The sequence below is a fragment of the Trichosurus vulpecula genome, chromosome 5 (genome assembly GCF_011100635.1).
Source record: "Trichosurus vulpecula isolate mTriVul1 chromosome 5, mTriVul1.pri, whole genome shotgun sequence".
NCBI classification, from domain to species: Eukaryota; Metazoa; Chordata; class Mammalia; order Diprotodontia; family Phalangeridae; genus Trichosurus; species Trichosurus vulpecula.
The window spans coordinates 157,544,181-157,559,164 of record NC_050577.1 but is presented as its reverse complement, the minus strand read 5'-3'; the positions used below and the strand labels follow the sequence as shown (position 1 = coordinate 157,559,164).

Genomic DNA, 14,984 nt, shown 5'->3' with positions numbered 1-14,984 from the left:
ATAAATGACTAAACAACAACACTGAGTCACACTTTCTTTAAATTAATAAACAAGTTGTTAGTTTAAGTTGTATTAAGCTTTAACTTATTTACATTATACTTGAATTATTTTTTCAAATTTTACTCTTTCACAATGTCATTGTCAAAGTATTTTTATAAACAATCTTGTTAATGGAACTACAAATAATAAAGTAGATATTATATAACATAAACAACAGCATTATTTACTTTTTAAAAGTGCTTTTATGTGAATAATAAACAATAGTGAAATAACTCATTAAACTAAGCATTCTACAAAACAAAAATAGCAGTATGTAAAATGCTATTTAAAATAATTCACAGATATGGGATACCCCTTAATTGATTTTTTTTATGGAAGACACTGTTTGATGTTTCATAAGTAGCATAATTCAAAATCAAGTCATCTTAGATGAGTTATTCATATTCTTTGTTAGGTAATGTGGATATGATCAATAGAGTATTGCTGGATGCTGGTTTTACAAATGAGCTTGTCCAAAATCACTGGAGTAAGCAGAAAAACCTGTAAGTATTTTTTTCTTTTTATATAAAATTTCATTCTTCACTTCAGTGCAGACTTTTGCTATGAAATTCTTGGCAGTAAAGCCATATAAATTTTGGGGCTGGACTTTTGGACTGCTGTGTCCAAGAAAAACAGAAGTAACAACAGGCGTTTAACATTTGTCGATGCTTAAACAGGCCCATTTTCTGTTGTATAAAGTAGGTACACGTATACACACTAGACCAAACAGAATTCTGTTAAATATATAATTCTCTCTCAAATCTCTTTTTTTCCCCTCTGTCCTTTATTGTAGCAAGGGAGTAAAAGCTCGTTTTGTTGTGACTGATGGAGGAATTACCAGAGTATACCCCAAAGAGTAAGTCAGTATGTTATCTTTTATAATGAAATAACCAAGGAAGGTGCTAAGTATATGAACAGTATTACTGGAAAGACCATTATATTTCAGTAGATAAAGGACTACCTCAAGTTTCTTCAAACTGCTGTTTCATGCCCATGCATTATCAAATTAACTTCTCTTTCTGAGAATATACAATGTCAATAATTTTCCTAGAAATGTTTATATTTCCTGAGTGGAATTTATTCTTGTGTAGAAACAGCCTGAAACTAGTTTTACAGGGAGGCTGTGCATATCTAGGCTATATCAGTTATTACATTTGAATGGAAGTTAGCACATTGTTGTTTAATCATTTCAGTCGAGTCTAACTCTCTGTGACCCCATTTGGGGTTTTCTTGGCAAAGATACTGGAAGTGGTTCGCCATTTGCTTTTCTAGTTCATTTTACAGATGAGGAAATTGAAGCAAACAGGGTTAAGTGACTTGCCCAGGGTCACACAGCTAGTAAGTGTTTAAGGCCACATTTGAACTAAGGTCTTCTTGACTCCAGGCCTAGCACTTTATCCACTATGCCACCTGGCTGTCCACTATACAGTAAGAAAACAATAAATCGAATTTACCTCTTTTCCTATTTGGATAAGCAGATTGAAAGTTGTACAAAGTAGATTAAACAGTTAAGGTGGTCAGGCATGGTGACTCATTTCTGTAATACTTGCTACCAGAATGGGTAAGGCCAATGGATCTCGAATTCTGAGCTGCAGTGAGCAAAACTGCTCAGGTTTTCCACTATGTTTGACATTATCATGAGCTCCAGGGAATGATGATGACTAAGGGTGGATAAAGCAGCCCAGGACAGAAATGCAACAGGTCATTGCTTCCCTGTAGATTAGAGCGGAACTGGACCAATGAATAGATCCTACACTTGCAGCCTAGCTAAGAGAGGAAGAAACAAAAAAAAAGTTAAGGAAAAACATTTTTCGTCTTTAGGGCTGGAGAAGATTGGCAAGAAAATCCAGAAACATATGAAGATAGTTTCTACAAACGGAGTCTGGATAATGACAACTATATTTTCACTGCTCCCTACTTTAACAGTAAGTCATGGAGACATAGGTTATCTGGTGCCACATGACTTTATAGATGAGAAAACTGAGGAAGAGAAAGGCGAAGTGGCTTGTCCAACTATCCACATGTAGATAATATGTATCAGAGCAAGTTTTCTTGATTCCTTCATCCTATTCACCTGTGCTCCACATACTACTATTACTATTACTACTACTACTACTACTACTACTACTACTACTACTACTACATGAACTAATATGTCACAAAAATATTCCAAATGAATGATTCCTGAAGAATTAAATGTAGTGAACAGTTAACTGACACTTTAGTTATTAATAAGGTGAAGGACAGATCTGGCATTTACACTATTAACTCTCACTGTAAGCAATTAAACAGGATAATTCAGGTCTCAGGATGAACTGAAATAGATATACTTGCTGAAGCCCTAGCATAGTTACTTCTACATGTATTCAGCACAAGATTGTAGAAAGAGAGACATCTATAACCATCCACTGAATGTGTACTAACAGACTTAAATATATCCACCAGTCTTACAGTGGTCCATGTTAATATCATTTTTTTTTCTACACCACAATCCTTTGACTTTTAGAAAGTGGATCGAGTGCCTATGAATCAGGGATTATGGTAAGCAAGGCTGTGGAGATATACATTGATGGAAAACTCCTCAAACCTGCAGGTAAGACTAAATATATTTTAAATTTACATGTCACTAAAATTAAAGGGGAAATAAAATTATAATTGGTAATTCTCTGTCTAGTGTGAATGGACATGTCATCATGAACCTACATACATTAAATTAAATTTCCTAGACTGGAAAGTATTTTGAGATCACTGCTCTTTAAAAGGTCACCTTGTCATTACAGCACATCATAGGTGAACTGCAAAGAAAGCAAAATTTGACTTTGCTCTCAGGTTCCCATTTCTGTACCCTGCGATGCATCCACCCCAACCACTTCTGATACCTAGTGTAAGCTCTGACCATTCTCTTCCCCCATTTTCTTTTCCTCCAATTGAACTCTGTTCTCAGGAGGTGATCTAATAAATTTCCACAATTAATGTGTTACTTCTACTTAGGACAATCACCTAATCTTTAATTATGGAATTTCAATCATCTTCTAGCCAGTGGAAAAGACAACACCTCTAAAATGCACCAAGCTGGTAGTTGTCTACTCAAGACCACTCCTGACCATAAACAAGTTTTCATTGTTTATGAATGTTCTTAGTTCACTGTACTAATTAATATATGTAAGAAATATGTAACATTTTCTGTTGCTATAAGTAAGAGTGTACTTCTAATGGCTAATGAATCAACTCAATCAAAAACCTTTTTTGAACTTTATTTTTCAATATGTATAGATTGGGAGGAGGGCAGAGTATTTGGGGAGGGGACCTGTAAATGCTTTGTTATAGGGAATTGGGAGGCAGGGGCCTCTTACCAGTGTAGCTCCAGATCTGCAGCTACCCAGCAGCTCAGCCTTAGAGAGTTGCCTAAGGCAATGAGAAGTTCAATAAGTGGCCCCAGGTCACCTAGTCTTACAGCTCAGAAACAAGATTTAAACCCAGGTCTTCTGACTCCATAGCCAATTCTCTACCTACCATAATGTGCAACTTTATTTAAATTATTTGCTCTTTTGTCCAGTCAGTTGAAATGTATGAAAATGTTTTTATGCATTTGACTATCATACATATTCTGATATAAGTAGCGACATTTTGTTATTGCCTCTCCTCTGGTGGAGGAAAGGAGAGTCTCAATGTAATTTCTTTTGGGGGAACTTTTGGTGTGGAAAATTCAAAAATCAATGCAAACTGCCAACTCATCTATAAATTCCAGCCTTAGTGAACAGCCTAGAGGAGCATGAGCATAGGTTAGAGGGAAGATTTGAAACCAGGTGTTCTTGATTCCAAAGCATACTAGTCCTTTTAAATCAAAGTAAAAAGAAAATTCCAAAGCATATCTAAAATTAATGAGATTCTTATTTGCTAATCTGACAGACAACTTCAGAAAAGTAATGGATAAGGAAAAGTAGTATGTTTTCATTTACCTATTTAAATTTTTTCAAATTAGAATAAAATTAGGAAAATAGGATACAAGGAGGATCTATAAATTGATGTGCGGGCATATGTTTATAATTTTTCAGTTGTTGGAATAAAAATAGATGTTGGCACCTGGATAGAGAATTTCACCAAGGCTTCAATAAGGGATCCGGTAAGAAGTTGATTTGTTTAACATTATAATGGAATGCTTATCAATCTTAAAAGAATATGAGAAATTGATTAGTTCATAATCAATGGCTAAGCTATTTTCTCTCTAGCTATTAAAATTTTTAATTAGGCAAATGATTCATAGGGTAAAAAATATTTTTTAAACTTCCCTGTGGTAATAAGATCTTCTAGAATATCCTTGACTTTATTTTGTTGTTGGTTAGTCATTTCAGTCATATCTTCCTGACCCCATTTGGGGTTTTCTTGGCAAAGATACTGGAGTAGTTCACCATTTCTTTCTCCAGTTCATTTTATAGATGAGGAAAGTGAATTAAAAAGGGTTACGTGACATGCCCAGGGTCACCCAACTAGTAAATGTCTGAGATCATATTTGAATTCAGGTCTTTCTGCTTCCAGGCTCAGCACATTATCCACTGTGCCATCTAGCTGCCTTATCTACTCATGCTCATTAAATCTAAATGTTTTTATTACTATTAAAATATAGAAATATGGTCTTTTACTACCCATTAGACAGGACTACCATAAGTCTTCCTAGTTCAAAGTCTTTTTTTTTTTAGTTTTGTACTAAAGAACTCAGGTTCATTTGGACTCTAGCATGATGACTTACTACAATATACTATTAATGGTGAAAAGAATTCAGATTTTAAAAAAAGACCATTGTAAAGTGGTAATGATAATATTTCTCTCTTTCAGTGTGCCGGTCCAGTTTGTGACTGCAAAAGAAACAGTGATGTAAGAATACTTTTGAAGACAATTATCGTTCAATCCATATAACCTGCTAACCATTTTATCAGCTTTCTTTAAGACAGATTTACAGGGCCAAGTTGTTATAGTCAGACTTTACAATGAGTGTTTAACTCAGCTGGGTTGAAAGCTGTTGTTTTTTAACTATTTATTGATAAGAACAATCTAATGCGTTTCTTAAGGGGATTTAAAGAATAAGTTTCCCATCCTGCCTTTAAACCTCTTTATAAATGTACTATATATAAAAACACTTTTAACTAAAGCTAAATTTCAAAGTATAACCTGAGAATAAAAAAAGGGATTCTCAGAGTTGGAACAAACCTTTCAGAGATCATTTAGCACAGCCCCCCACCACCTATCCCAATATATTTTGCAGAAGAACAAATTTAAGTAATTTCTAGTTTTACATGGAAATTGTGCCTCTCTCGGTTATATCAGTTATCACGATTGAAAGAAGAATATCATATTAGATAGTGATAATCTCAACAGAAATAGACAAGTTTGAAGAAGGGGACCATGAGGGAGAGAAAGATAATAAGTTTTATTTTGCACCTATAACATTTGAGAAACCTATGGGTCATCTAGGTGTTGATGTTGAACTAGATCTTAAATGGCGGTTAAGGCTAAGCATAAAATTTTGAGAGTCATTTGGGATCACTGAACTCATGGGAATGAATGGTCTCAAAAAACTAGAGAATGTAGAAGGAGAAGACAGCCAGAGTCTTGTGGGGCACCCATACTTTGGGGAGGTCAAGAATGTGATAGAGCAGCAGAGCATCCAGAGAGGGAAGAGAGAGAAACAGGAGATGGCCAGGGGAGCCAAGGAAGGGAAGAGAATCCAGGATTAAAAGAGTATGCAGATCTAAAATATACATAAACAAATAAGGGAATAATGATGGTCATCCATTGTCTTGTTAGGCTATTTAACTGTATGTTTTAGACTAAGAACACATGACGTATTTGAGGTCAAGAAGGAAGAAGAACAGGAGAAACTATCATCAAATTTATTTGTGGTTTCAATGATGTAAATATTTTTAAAAACATAAAAAGGGCAACGGCATTATCATTCACATGAAAAACTGTTTTAATTATGTAATAATCAGAGAACCACAAATTAAAAAGGATAGATGAAGTGTGACTAGATTCTTGCAGCAGTCTAGTTCAGAAGTGATGCAGGCCTACATTATAGTAGAGGGAATGTAAATGGAGAGATTGAAACAAATGTAAGACTTTAGGGAATTAAGATCAGTAGGACCATACAACTGGTTTGATAAGAGAGTTATCAAGAGAATAGTTGAGGATGAAGTGAAGGTTGCAAATTTGTGACTAAAAGGGTGATGATACAAGCAACAGAAATGGAAAAGTTTGAAAGAGGCTGAAAGATAACGGATTGTGTTTTGTATATGCTAACTTCAAGATGCCTACAGGATGTATGAGTACAGATGTTTAGTAGGTAATTCACAAGTCTGGACTTGGACTTGTGTTCATGAAGTAGAGAGTAGTACCATCTATATTTAAGAGTCATCTGCACAGGGGTGATAACTGAATCTTTGGGAACTGATGAGATCTCCAAGGAAGAAAATGCTGACAGAAGAGGACTCAGGAAAAAGCCTAACAGGATATTTATGGAAAGGAAAATGGTAGTGATGTAGCAAAGGAGTATGAAAGAAATAGGAGAAGCAGGAGAGCACAGTGTCCCAGAAGCCAAGAGTTGAAAGTGATAGATATTGTAAAAATGAAACAAAATAAAACAAATTAAGTAGAATGAGAACTGAGAAAGGGCCATTGGAATTAGCAATTCAGAGATGGCTGGTTAACCTGGAGAAAAAGCAATTTGTCAATTTATGGGATCTAAAGCCAAATTAGAAGAGATTACGAAATGAGTGGGACTTTATATTCACTCAAATTCCTAAAATATTCATATCCAGTGAATCAGTGATTTCATTACTAGGATTTTACCCCAAGGACTTTAGAGACTCAAAAATACAGTACAAACACATTCCAAACTACATTATTTGTACTAGCAAAACAATGGGGAAAGAACATTGACTTAAAGATTGAGAAGTGAATAAGTAAATTATGCTAAGTAAATGTAACAGAATATTATGACATAAGAAATTATGAATATGAAGAATTCTGAGAAATATGTAAAAATGATATAAAAAGAAAAAAAGGAGATCTAAATGAGCAAAATACCATTCATAGTCGTGTTAATAAAGAAAATAAAACCCAGCAACAAAAGTTAATTAAAGAAACAGAAATGAAGTTCAGAAGGTATAACAGAAAAAAAAGGGAAAATTTTGCTTCTACCTTGTTAAAGCTGATACATCTATTTTTTGGTTTTAACAATGCAAATAACTTTAGTTACATTAACTTTTCCTTTTTTCTTTGTTTTTTTTAAATCAAATTTATATTGTCATGTATACAAATACTTGCCCAAGGAAGAAAAATTACAATTTATTTTGGAAACAAAAGAATAAAAGTCATCTCAAAGCAGAATGGTGTACCTTGAGAAGTAGTACCACTATTAGCCTTTAAGCGGACTCTGGATGACCATTTGTTAGAGATATTGCGAAAGGGTTTCCTGTTCAGGTACAGAATAGAGATCTAGGATCCTTTCCAATTTTGAGATTCTATGATTCAAACTCCCATCTCTTTATAAATACAAACTTACTTTCCAGAATGCCAGAGAATGGACTAGAAAACATCTTGCAGTCCCTTCCAATATTAGGATTCTCTGCATATCAGCAATCTTCTGTAAGGTGATCAGAATCACTTGAAACAAAGAGAAAAGATAGTCACTTAGGATTTTTTCCTATTTCTATTTTCCTTATCTTTTTCATTTCTTGAAATAATTGTATCAAGATTTGGAGCATTTCTAAAATTTCACCATTGCTTGTATTTTTTGTAGGTAATGGATTGTGTAATTCTAGATGATGGTGGATTCCTTTTAATGTCAAATCATGATGAAGATACTAATCAGGTATGTATATAATGTAGATGATAGGCATACTGACCCATTGCTTCATTGTTTAAATTTAACATGCTGATTTCAAAAATTGGACAAAATTTCTATTAGTCACAATTTTCTGTCATAAATGATTAGAAAGTTGGTCAGTTAAGAAATAAATACAAAATCCAACTAATAATTACTACTTATTCATTTGAAACTTCTACCCCAGAAGCAACCAGATTTATAATAGCTTCATGGGTACAACTCAAAAGCATTTTAGACTGTGATCAATTAACCTATCATTGTATATGATTCAGTTAAATGTATCTAATAAATATATATCATTATACCAATAATTTCCACAAATATGTAATTTTGTTATCAAAGAAAAAAATATTGAGACTAAACATTTTCACTTATTCAAATTAATCAAACACTTGCTAAGAGGCACCCTGGACTTGTCTTCTTGGTTAACAGACCATGTTTATCTTGATGCATGCCTAATTTAATACAGATAGCATTTCTATATTTTCTACTACTTTACGATTTTTAGTTATGTTCCATTAAAATATGATTTGAAGATACATAGCTAACTATAGGAGGAAAAATAGCTTCAGTTTTCTTTTCATTGTAGAAGTTAATCCCAATTTGTTAAAACTACTAGTTACTTTAAAGGAAAAACTCTCTAGTTTCCTTTGACTTTTAGATCATTATTATTATTTCATTGAGTGGTAGTGGCTCAGATGTCATCATTTGGCTAAGTAGTTTGAACCTAATTTCACCCTTCTTCCATACTAGATTGGGAGATTCTTTGGAGAGATTGATCCAAGCTTGATGAGACACCTCATTAATGTGTCTGTCTATGCCTTTAATAAATCTTATGACTATCAATCAGTTTGTGACCCTGGTAGTTCACCAAAACAAGGAGCAGGAAATCGTTCATCATATGTGGTGAGTAACTATCAAATTGTCAATAAATTCTTAAAATAATATGTATTTTGAATCAAAAAGAACAAGAATGCTTTGGGAAGCAATATTTTCACTTTCAGTAAGTGCCTTGGAGAGATCCTAGATTAACCAAGTGTCCTTTTCTTCTATTTTTTTTAAGCCATCGATAGCAGATATTTTGCACATAGGTTGGTGGGCAACTGCTGCTGCATGGTAAGTGGAAACTCCATTAGTTGGAAACTCCAACTAATAATACAAGAAGGGCATAATGGCATAGTAATGTGTTTTTAAAATGTTTAATTATGATGATTCTCTGATTATTTGTGGCTTTGGTACCAATCATTACCAAGAACTGGTGTCCCCTGAAACTACTTCCCTTGTAAGCAAAATGCAAATATTCCTTCCTCTCAAATGAAGTGTACTCAATTTACTCTACTCAGTGTTCAACAGGCACATTCATGCTTTATCTCTATGTACTTTTGTCCCAACATGTGCTGTATTTGGACAGCTCCTATCACCACTCCCCACAAAGCTTTCTGTGATTTATAAAGGACAGTTCCAAGATATAACTTCTTTTTATACCATTTGAAAATAGTTTTTTCTCAACTGCTTAGGGCACTGTAACAACCACATAAAATTGTTGCATTTATTAAAAACATTGTGGCACAGTAGAAATAGCACTAAATCTAGAGTCAGTAACTTTCATTTTAAATTCTAGTGCTTTTCTTTTTGTGATCTTTAACTTCTAAGGCCCCTTACAACTCTAAATATTATCCAAAAATCAGGATTTTGTGTAATTCTCTTTGCCTCTACAAACTATAATAACAAACTATAATTTAATAACTACAATAATGTGCTATAGTTATTAATAGTAAACTATAATTTTGGGCGCACAAAAATAATTTCTACAAATTATCGTAATGCTTATGGAAACTATTTAAAAAGGTAGAGTCATACAATTGACTAAAATTTAGGAAGTTGCTTATCACCGCCCTTTTTGTTGGATATATCTTGTTGGGCATATTTGATTTAACATAACAAAATGCGACCTGGCCTGTTGGCTCTCTTTCAACAGGGTATCTCTGGTGAATACAATAAGATTAGACAACATTTCTTAACATATACAACAACCAAAGACATCTTTTTTTGACAGTCCTGTCGTTATCACTCCGAAACAACAAGGTAGATAGTGGCCAAAGGCGTTTGCCATGACCACACAGGATAAACAGCACAGAATCCAAATGGAAGGATTTTCTATAGGTAGTCAGATCTGCCAGATGTTCTTGTTTGCAGATGGTATCCTGCTGACTTTATCCAGCCACTAGTACATGACAGTAGTTCCTAAATGAATTAACACTTCTCAAAGGAGTTCAGCTTAAGAATCCACAGAGGGAAAATGAGTAGATAAGGGATAGTTAAAAGAGAAAATTATGTGAATGTCATAAAAAATGTATGATCAAAAGAGATGGGAACAGTAAAGGGTAAGGACATAGGCAAGAGTGTCACAAGGAGAACAAGCATGAATGGATTGCTGTCTGGAGAGAATACTCACGCCAATAAGGTCACAGATCCATCTAGATAGTAGATGTAATAAAATGGTTTTTGTTTTGAAGATGTTCATTCTTTTATTATACAGGTCTATCCTACAGCAGTTGATTTTGAGCCTGACTTTTCCACGGCTTCTTGAGGCAGGTATGTCAATACCTATATCCTATCATAGCAAATTATTTTCACTTACAAGGTGCATGATCTCTCCTTCCCATCAGTTTAAAGGGTGGTGGTAAGATGGCACTTTAGTGGGCAGAAACCTGAATTTTTCCTCATCTGTACCTAACTAAAACTTCCTTTACCTGCTCTTGTCTTAGTTCAGTGGACTGGAGTGATATTTCAAAGAGTTTATATTATTCTATAAGAAATTTATATGTTCTTACAAAAAATCTGATGATTTATTTGTACTGCAAGTTTGAGTGAGCCTACAGTGCAACATAGCAAAAAAAAAAAAGCAAACAAACAAAAAAACTTAATGTGAACGTCGGCTACATTAAGGAGGGTACATTCCTGCTACATTCTGCCTTGGTCAGACAGGACAACAACAGTGACAAATAGCATTTGGAAAATAAATAGTAAACAGGATGGTGAGGTGTTTTATATCATTCTATATGGTAGGGACCTTTGAAGAACCTGGGATATGTTTACTTAGAGAAGACTTACAGGATCACGATAGCTAAACTAAAGAATATAAAGGGTTGTCATGTAAAAGTGGAAACAGATTTATTCTCCTTGACTTAACTCAAAGTTAAATGGGGTGTGTGGAAGTTGCAGAGGGTCAGATTTTTGTCTCATATAAATAAAAACCACCAAATAATTAAAGCTATAGAAAAGTAAAATGGATGGCTTCAAGAGGTCTGTAAGTGAAGGCCCGAATGACCACACGTTACAAGTCATTATAGAAGGGATTCTCATTCAGATACTGTTTTTCACATGATGGCCTCAGAGGTCCCTTCCCACTCTGAGATGCTGGGATTCTGTGAAGAATTCAGAAAACTGACCAAAACTTTTCCTCTCATGATTTTTTTCACAGTGGATGTGGATGATGATGATTTTTCTGCTGTGCTATCAAAGCAGAGCTGCATTACTGAACAAACTCAGTATTTCTTTGACAATGATAGTAAATCATTTAGTGGGGTATTGGACTGTGGAAACTGTTCCAGGTATTTTTTTTCTTTATATACTGCTGGACTAATACTCATTTTCTGAAAATTCTTGTCTATCCATCGGATCACTTTATTCCGCTGTAGAAAATAATGGAAGCAGGCAGTTCTGTTTCTGACAACTTGGCAATTGAGAAAGTTAACTGAATTCAATTCAAAGGATATATTAAAATAACCTTCTATGTGCAAAGCACCTCAGCAGGCACTGGATATGCAAAATGTTATATGATTCATTCGCTGCCTTCAGGCAACTGTCTTCCAAATACAGTAGAAGGTAAGACTTATGCTAGTTGGTTGTTGTCCTTCTTACTTGAAGAGGACCAAAGTGACATTGCTACATTGAGGTCAATATACAGCGCATCCAGCTGTGGCTCATCAGACCACAAGAGCTCAGAAGGCTCTACCACAGGTCGGTGGCAAGTAGGATGTAGATACAGATAAGAAAATGCAAAGCTGGGGGGGGGGTGGTGATTGGCGCCAAAGAGGAGTGCCAGACAAAATTTCATCAGAAGTTTAGAACTAGGACAGAGGTGGGGAACCTGTGGCATTCAGGCCACATGTAGACTTCTAGATCCTCCAGTGTGGCCTTTTGACTGACCGAATCCAAATTTTACAGAATAAGTTGTTAGGGATCTAGGAGGCCACAGGTTCCCCATCCCTGAACTAGGAGAACTTTTTCAGCTGGTGGGGACAGGTGGGAAGAAGTTGAGGGCAATTTAGTAACCCTCTACAGAGGAGGTAGTAACTGAATAAAACTTTGAAAGGAAACAAGTATTTTAGGAAATGCCCACTTCAGCTCATCTTTCTCCAAACCTAGAGGAACAAAGAACATCCTACATAATTTAGATTCCCAACATAATAACAAAAATTAAAAGTAACTTTGGGTTGTAGTACTAAGTATTAAGCAAAATGATTTTTTCCCAACATTTCTCAGAACCTGCTGTATACATAATACCAACGTCAAATAAACATTCTAATCTACATTTGTTAATGTAGATGTTAATTTAAGAGATTTGTGCACTCATATCTGTCTGAAATCATAGCATAGAAAAATAAATTAAAGTGTAATCCTTCCAGCCACTTAGGCAGAAAATAGAGGAGGTGGATAGTGTTTCCTATTTCACAAGCACTGATATTTCATACTTTTTTATGACATTATTGTGGGGATGGTGTGGGAGGGTGCCAAACAAAATAGCAATCAGGGACCTCTAGCCAAAGAAATGGTTAGTTATCAAGTGTGGCTCCCAAGCATTTATGTCTCTCTTACTTTAGAGGAAGGTTAACAAACTAAAAACAAACTAGTGCTGATTATGGAACTAAGTTCAAATCCTCCCTCCCCCATAATTACTAGCTGTGTCACTAAGCTTAGTGATTCAGGCTAGGACTCTTCTACTAAGTCATAGGCCGATTGCCTTCTTGGGGGGAGTTCCATCACCAGGGAGCTCCCCAATATAATACAATCACATATTTTAATGCATTCAAAGTTGTTAGAAATAATTTTCTTAGAGCACAGGAAATTCAGTTTCCCTTTAAATATAGAGAAGTTAAAAGAGAAAATAATTTCCCTTGCTCAAAGAGTATAACTTTAGAGGCAGCTAGGTGGTACAGAGGATAAAGCACCAGCTCTGGAGTCCAGAGGACCTGAGTTCAAATGTGGCCTCAGAAACTTGGCACTTACTAGTTGTGTGACACTGGGCAAGTTACTTAACCCCAACTGCCTTGAAAAATAAATAAATAACTTTAGCCTTCTGATCACATGCCTAATGAGACGAGCTATACTTTTTTTTACCTCTATATTGACCAATTAATTCAACTTCCCTATTCCTCTCCCAAATATCATTCCACCAAATTATGACAAATCATGATGCATCCATTTCACCCATGGGTGCATATGCTTCTGGTAAAATTCATCCCATGGTTTTATCTGTGTGGACTCCTCACCCCACCCCCACCTCCCCAGCATAGAAATTCTCTTAACAGATAATGGCTCTGTAGTTTACAATCCTAGTTTAGGATACATATAAATGTGTTCATCATTTGAGTGAGTTGAATTCAACAAAAATTTATTTTGTGCCTATTATATAAGTCATTGTGCTGGGTGCAGGGATCCAAAAACAAAAATGGCACAGCCTGAGCTCCTCAAACTTACTTTCTACTGGGAAGGTTCAACATGTACCCAGAAAAGTAAATACAAAAGATAGAAAATAATGAGGATGGGGTGGGGCACTAAAAGGAAATCAAGAATGATCTTGAAGCCTTTAGCTGAGTCTTGGAAGAAGTGAGGGGTTCCAAAAGGCAGGGGGGTGAAGAGGAAGAACAACCCAGTTTGACAACAACACAGTCTGTCCAAAGGCACAGATGGCAGGAATAGAATTATCAAGTACAGGGGCCAGTGAGTAGGCCAGCTTTTCAGAAATGCTTAGCATGTGAGTGGAGTATTATTTAATCAGCTTAGAAAGATAAGCTAAAGGTAAATTATGAAGGAATTTAAATGTCCAAGTCTTATTTTATCCATGTGGCAAAAGGAAGCCAATGCAGGTTTCTTGAATAGCGGAGTGATGGGGTGATATTCAAAGATATCCATTTGGCAGCTAATGTAAAGCACGGATGACAAAAGGGAAGTAAGGAATACAGGGAGACTCAGTAGGAGGCTTTTTTAGTAGTGCAGACGAGATGTGATCAGGGCCTGAACTGGGGTAGTTGTGGTATGGGGAGAGAGACGGGGGAGGGGGCGGCGGGGAGAGGAGAGAGAAAGAGAGAGCAATATATAATCAAGACCTAAGAATCCATCCATCTTCTGATACTATGTGACTCTAGATAAGGGCTTTAAAAGTTATATACCCCAAGATATTTCTTTGGATTTATCAATTAAATATAGAAGGGTTTCTAACTACTCTAGATAGAGGGAATTCCCTCATCCACGCCCTGAATTCCCCTAGATGGACTAAATCTCAGATTCTTTAAATATTTGCACACCAAAAAAAACCTAGAAGGTGTATTAAACAACATGAGTAGATACATAGGAAAAGTCCTGAACTTTCCAAAGAAAAGAGAGGGTATATAATAAGTTCACAAGTGCTATAAAATTGGCAGCTAAGGAGAGGGGCTATCGTCATAGTACGTGCATATATAATGTATGTTATTTCTCTGGATCGATTAGAGAAGTAAGCACAATCTAAATTTAAGAAAATTCAGGTGGTTCTGAGTAGCGTCTTAGTATCTCCCATCCCTGCTCTATTTAGAAAGTTTAGCTGATGTTGGTATCATGCATAGAGCATTCTGATAAATAGCTGATAAATCTGTTATGTGATAAATACTCCTGTTTACAACTCCCTTAACTCTTGGGCAGCTAGGTGGCACAATGGATAGAGTACTAGCCCTGGAATCAGGAGGACCTGAGTTCAAATGTGGCCTCAGACACTTACTTTGTGACCATGGGCAAGTCATTT

The 14,984-nt window shown here is 35.5% G+C and overlaps 1 protein-coding gene across 2 annotated transcripts in view; it reads left to right on the top strand.

The window, feature by feature from the left end:
* Positions 1 to 14,984, top strand: part of CACNA2D1 (calcium voltage-gated channel auxiliary subunit alpha2delta 1) — a 676,615-nt gene that overhangs the window by 644,526 nt on the left and 17,105 nt on the right. For both annotated transcript variants that reach the window (XM_036759223.1, XM_036759222.1), the window contains exons 25-35: positions 455 to 542; positions 833 to 895; positions 1,861 to 1,964; positions 2,546 to 2,632; positions 4,095 to 4,162; positions 4,873 to 4,911; positions 7,835 to 7,906; positions 8,675 to 8,827; positions 8,985 to 9,037; positions 10,461 to 10,516; positions 11,406 to 11,535. In XM_036759223.1, coding sequence (XP_036615118.1) covers positions 455 to 542; positions 833 to 895; positions 1,861 to 1,964; positions 2,546 to 2,632; positions 4,095 to 4,162; positions 4,873 to 4,911; positions 7,835 to 7,906; positions 8,675 to 8,827; positions 8,985 to 9,037; positions 10,461 to 10,516; positions 11,406 to 11,535 — 913 coding nt within the window. The remainder of the gene's footprint in view (positions 1 to 454; positions 543 to 832; positions 896 to 1,860; positions 1,965 to 2,545; positions 2,633 to 4,094; positions 4,163 to 4,872; positions 4,912 to 7,834; positions 7,907 to 8,674; positions 8,828 to 8,984; positions 9,038 to 10,460; positions 10,517 to 11,405; positions 11,536 to 14,984) is intronic.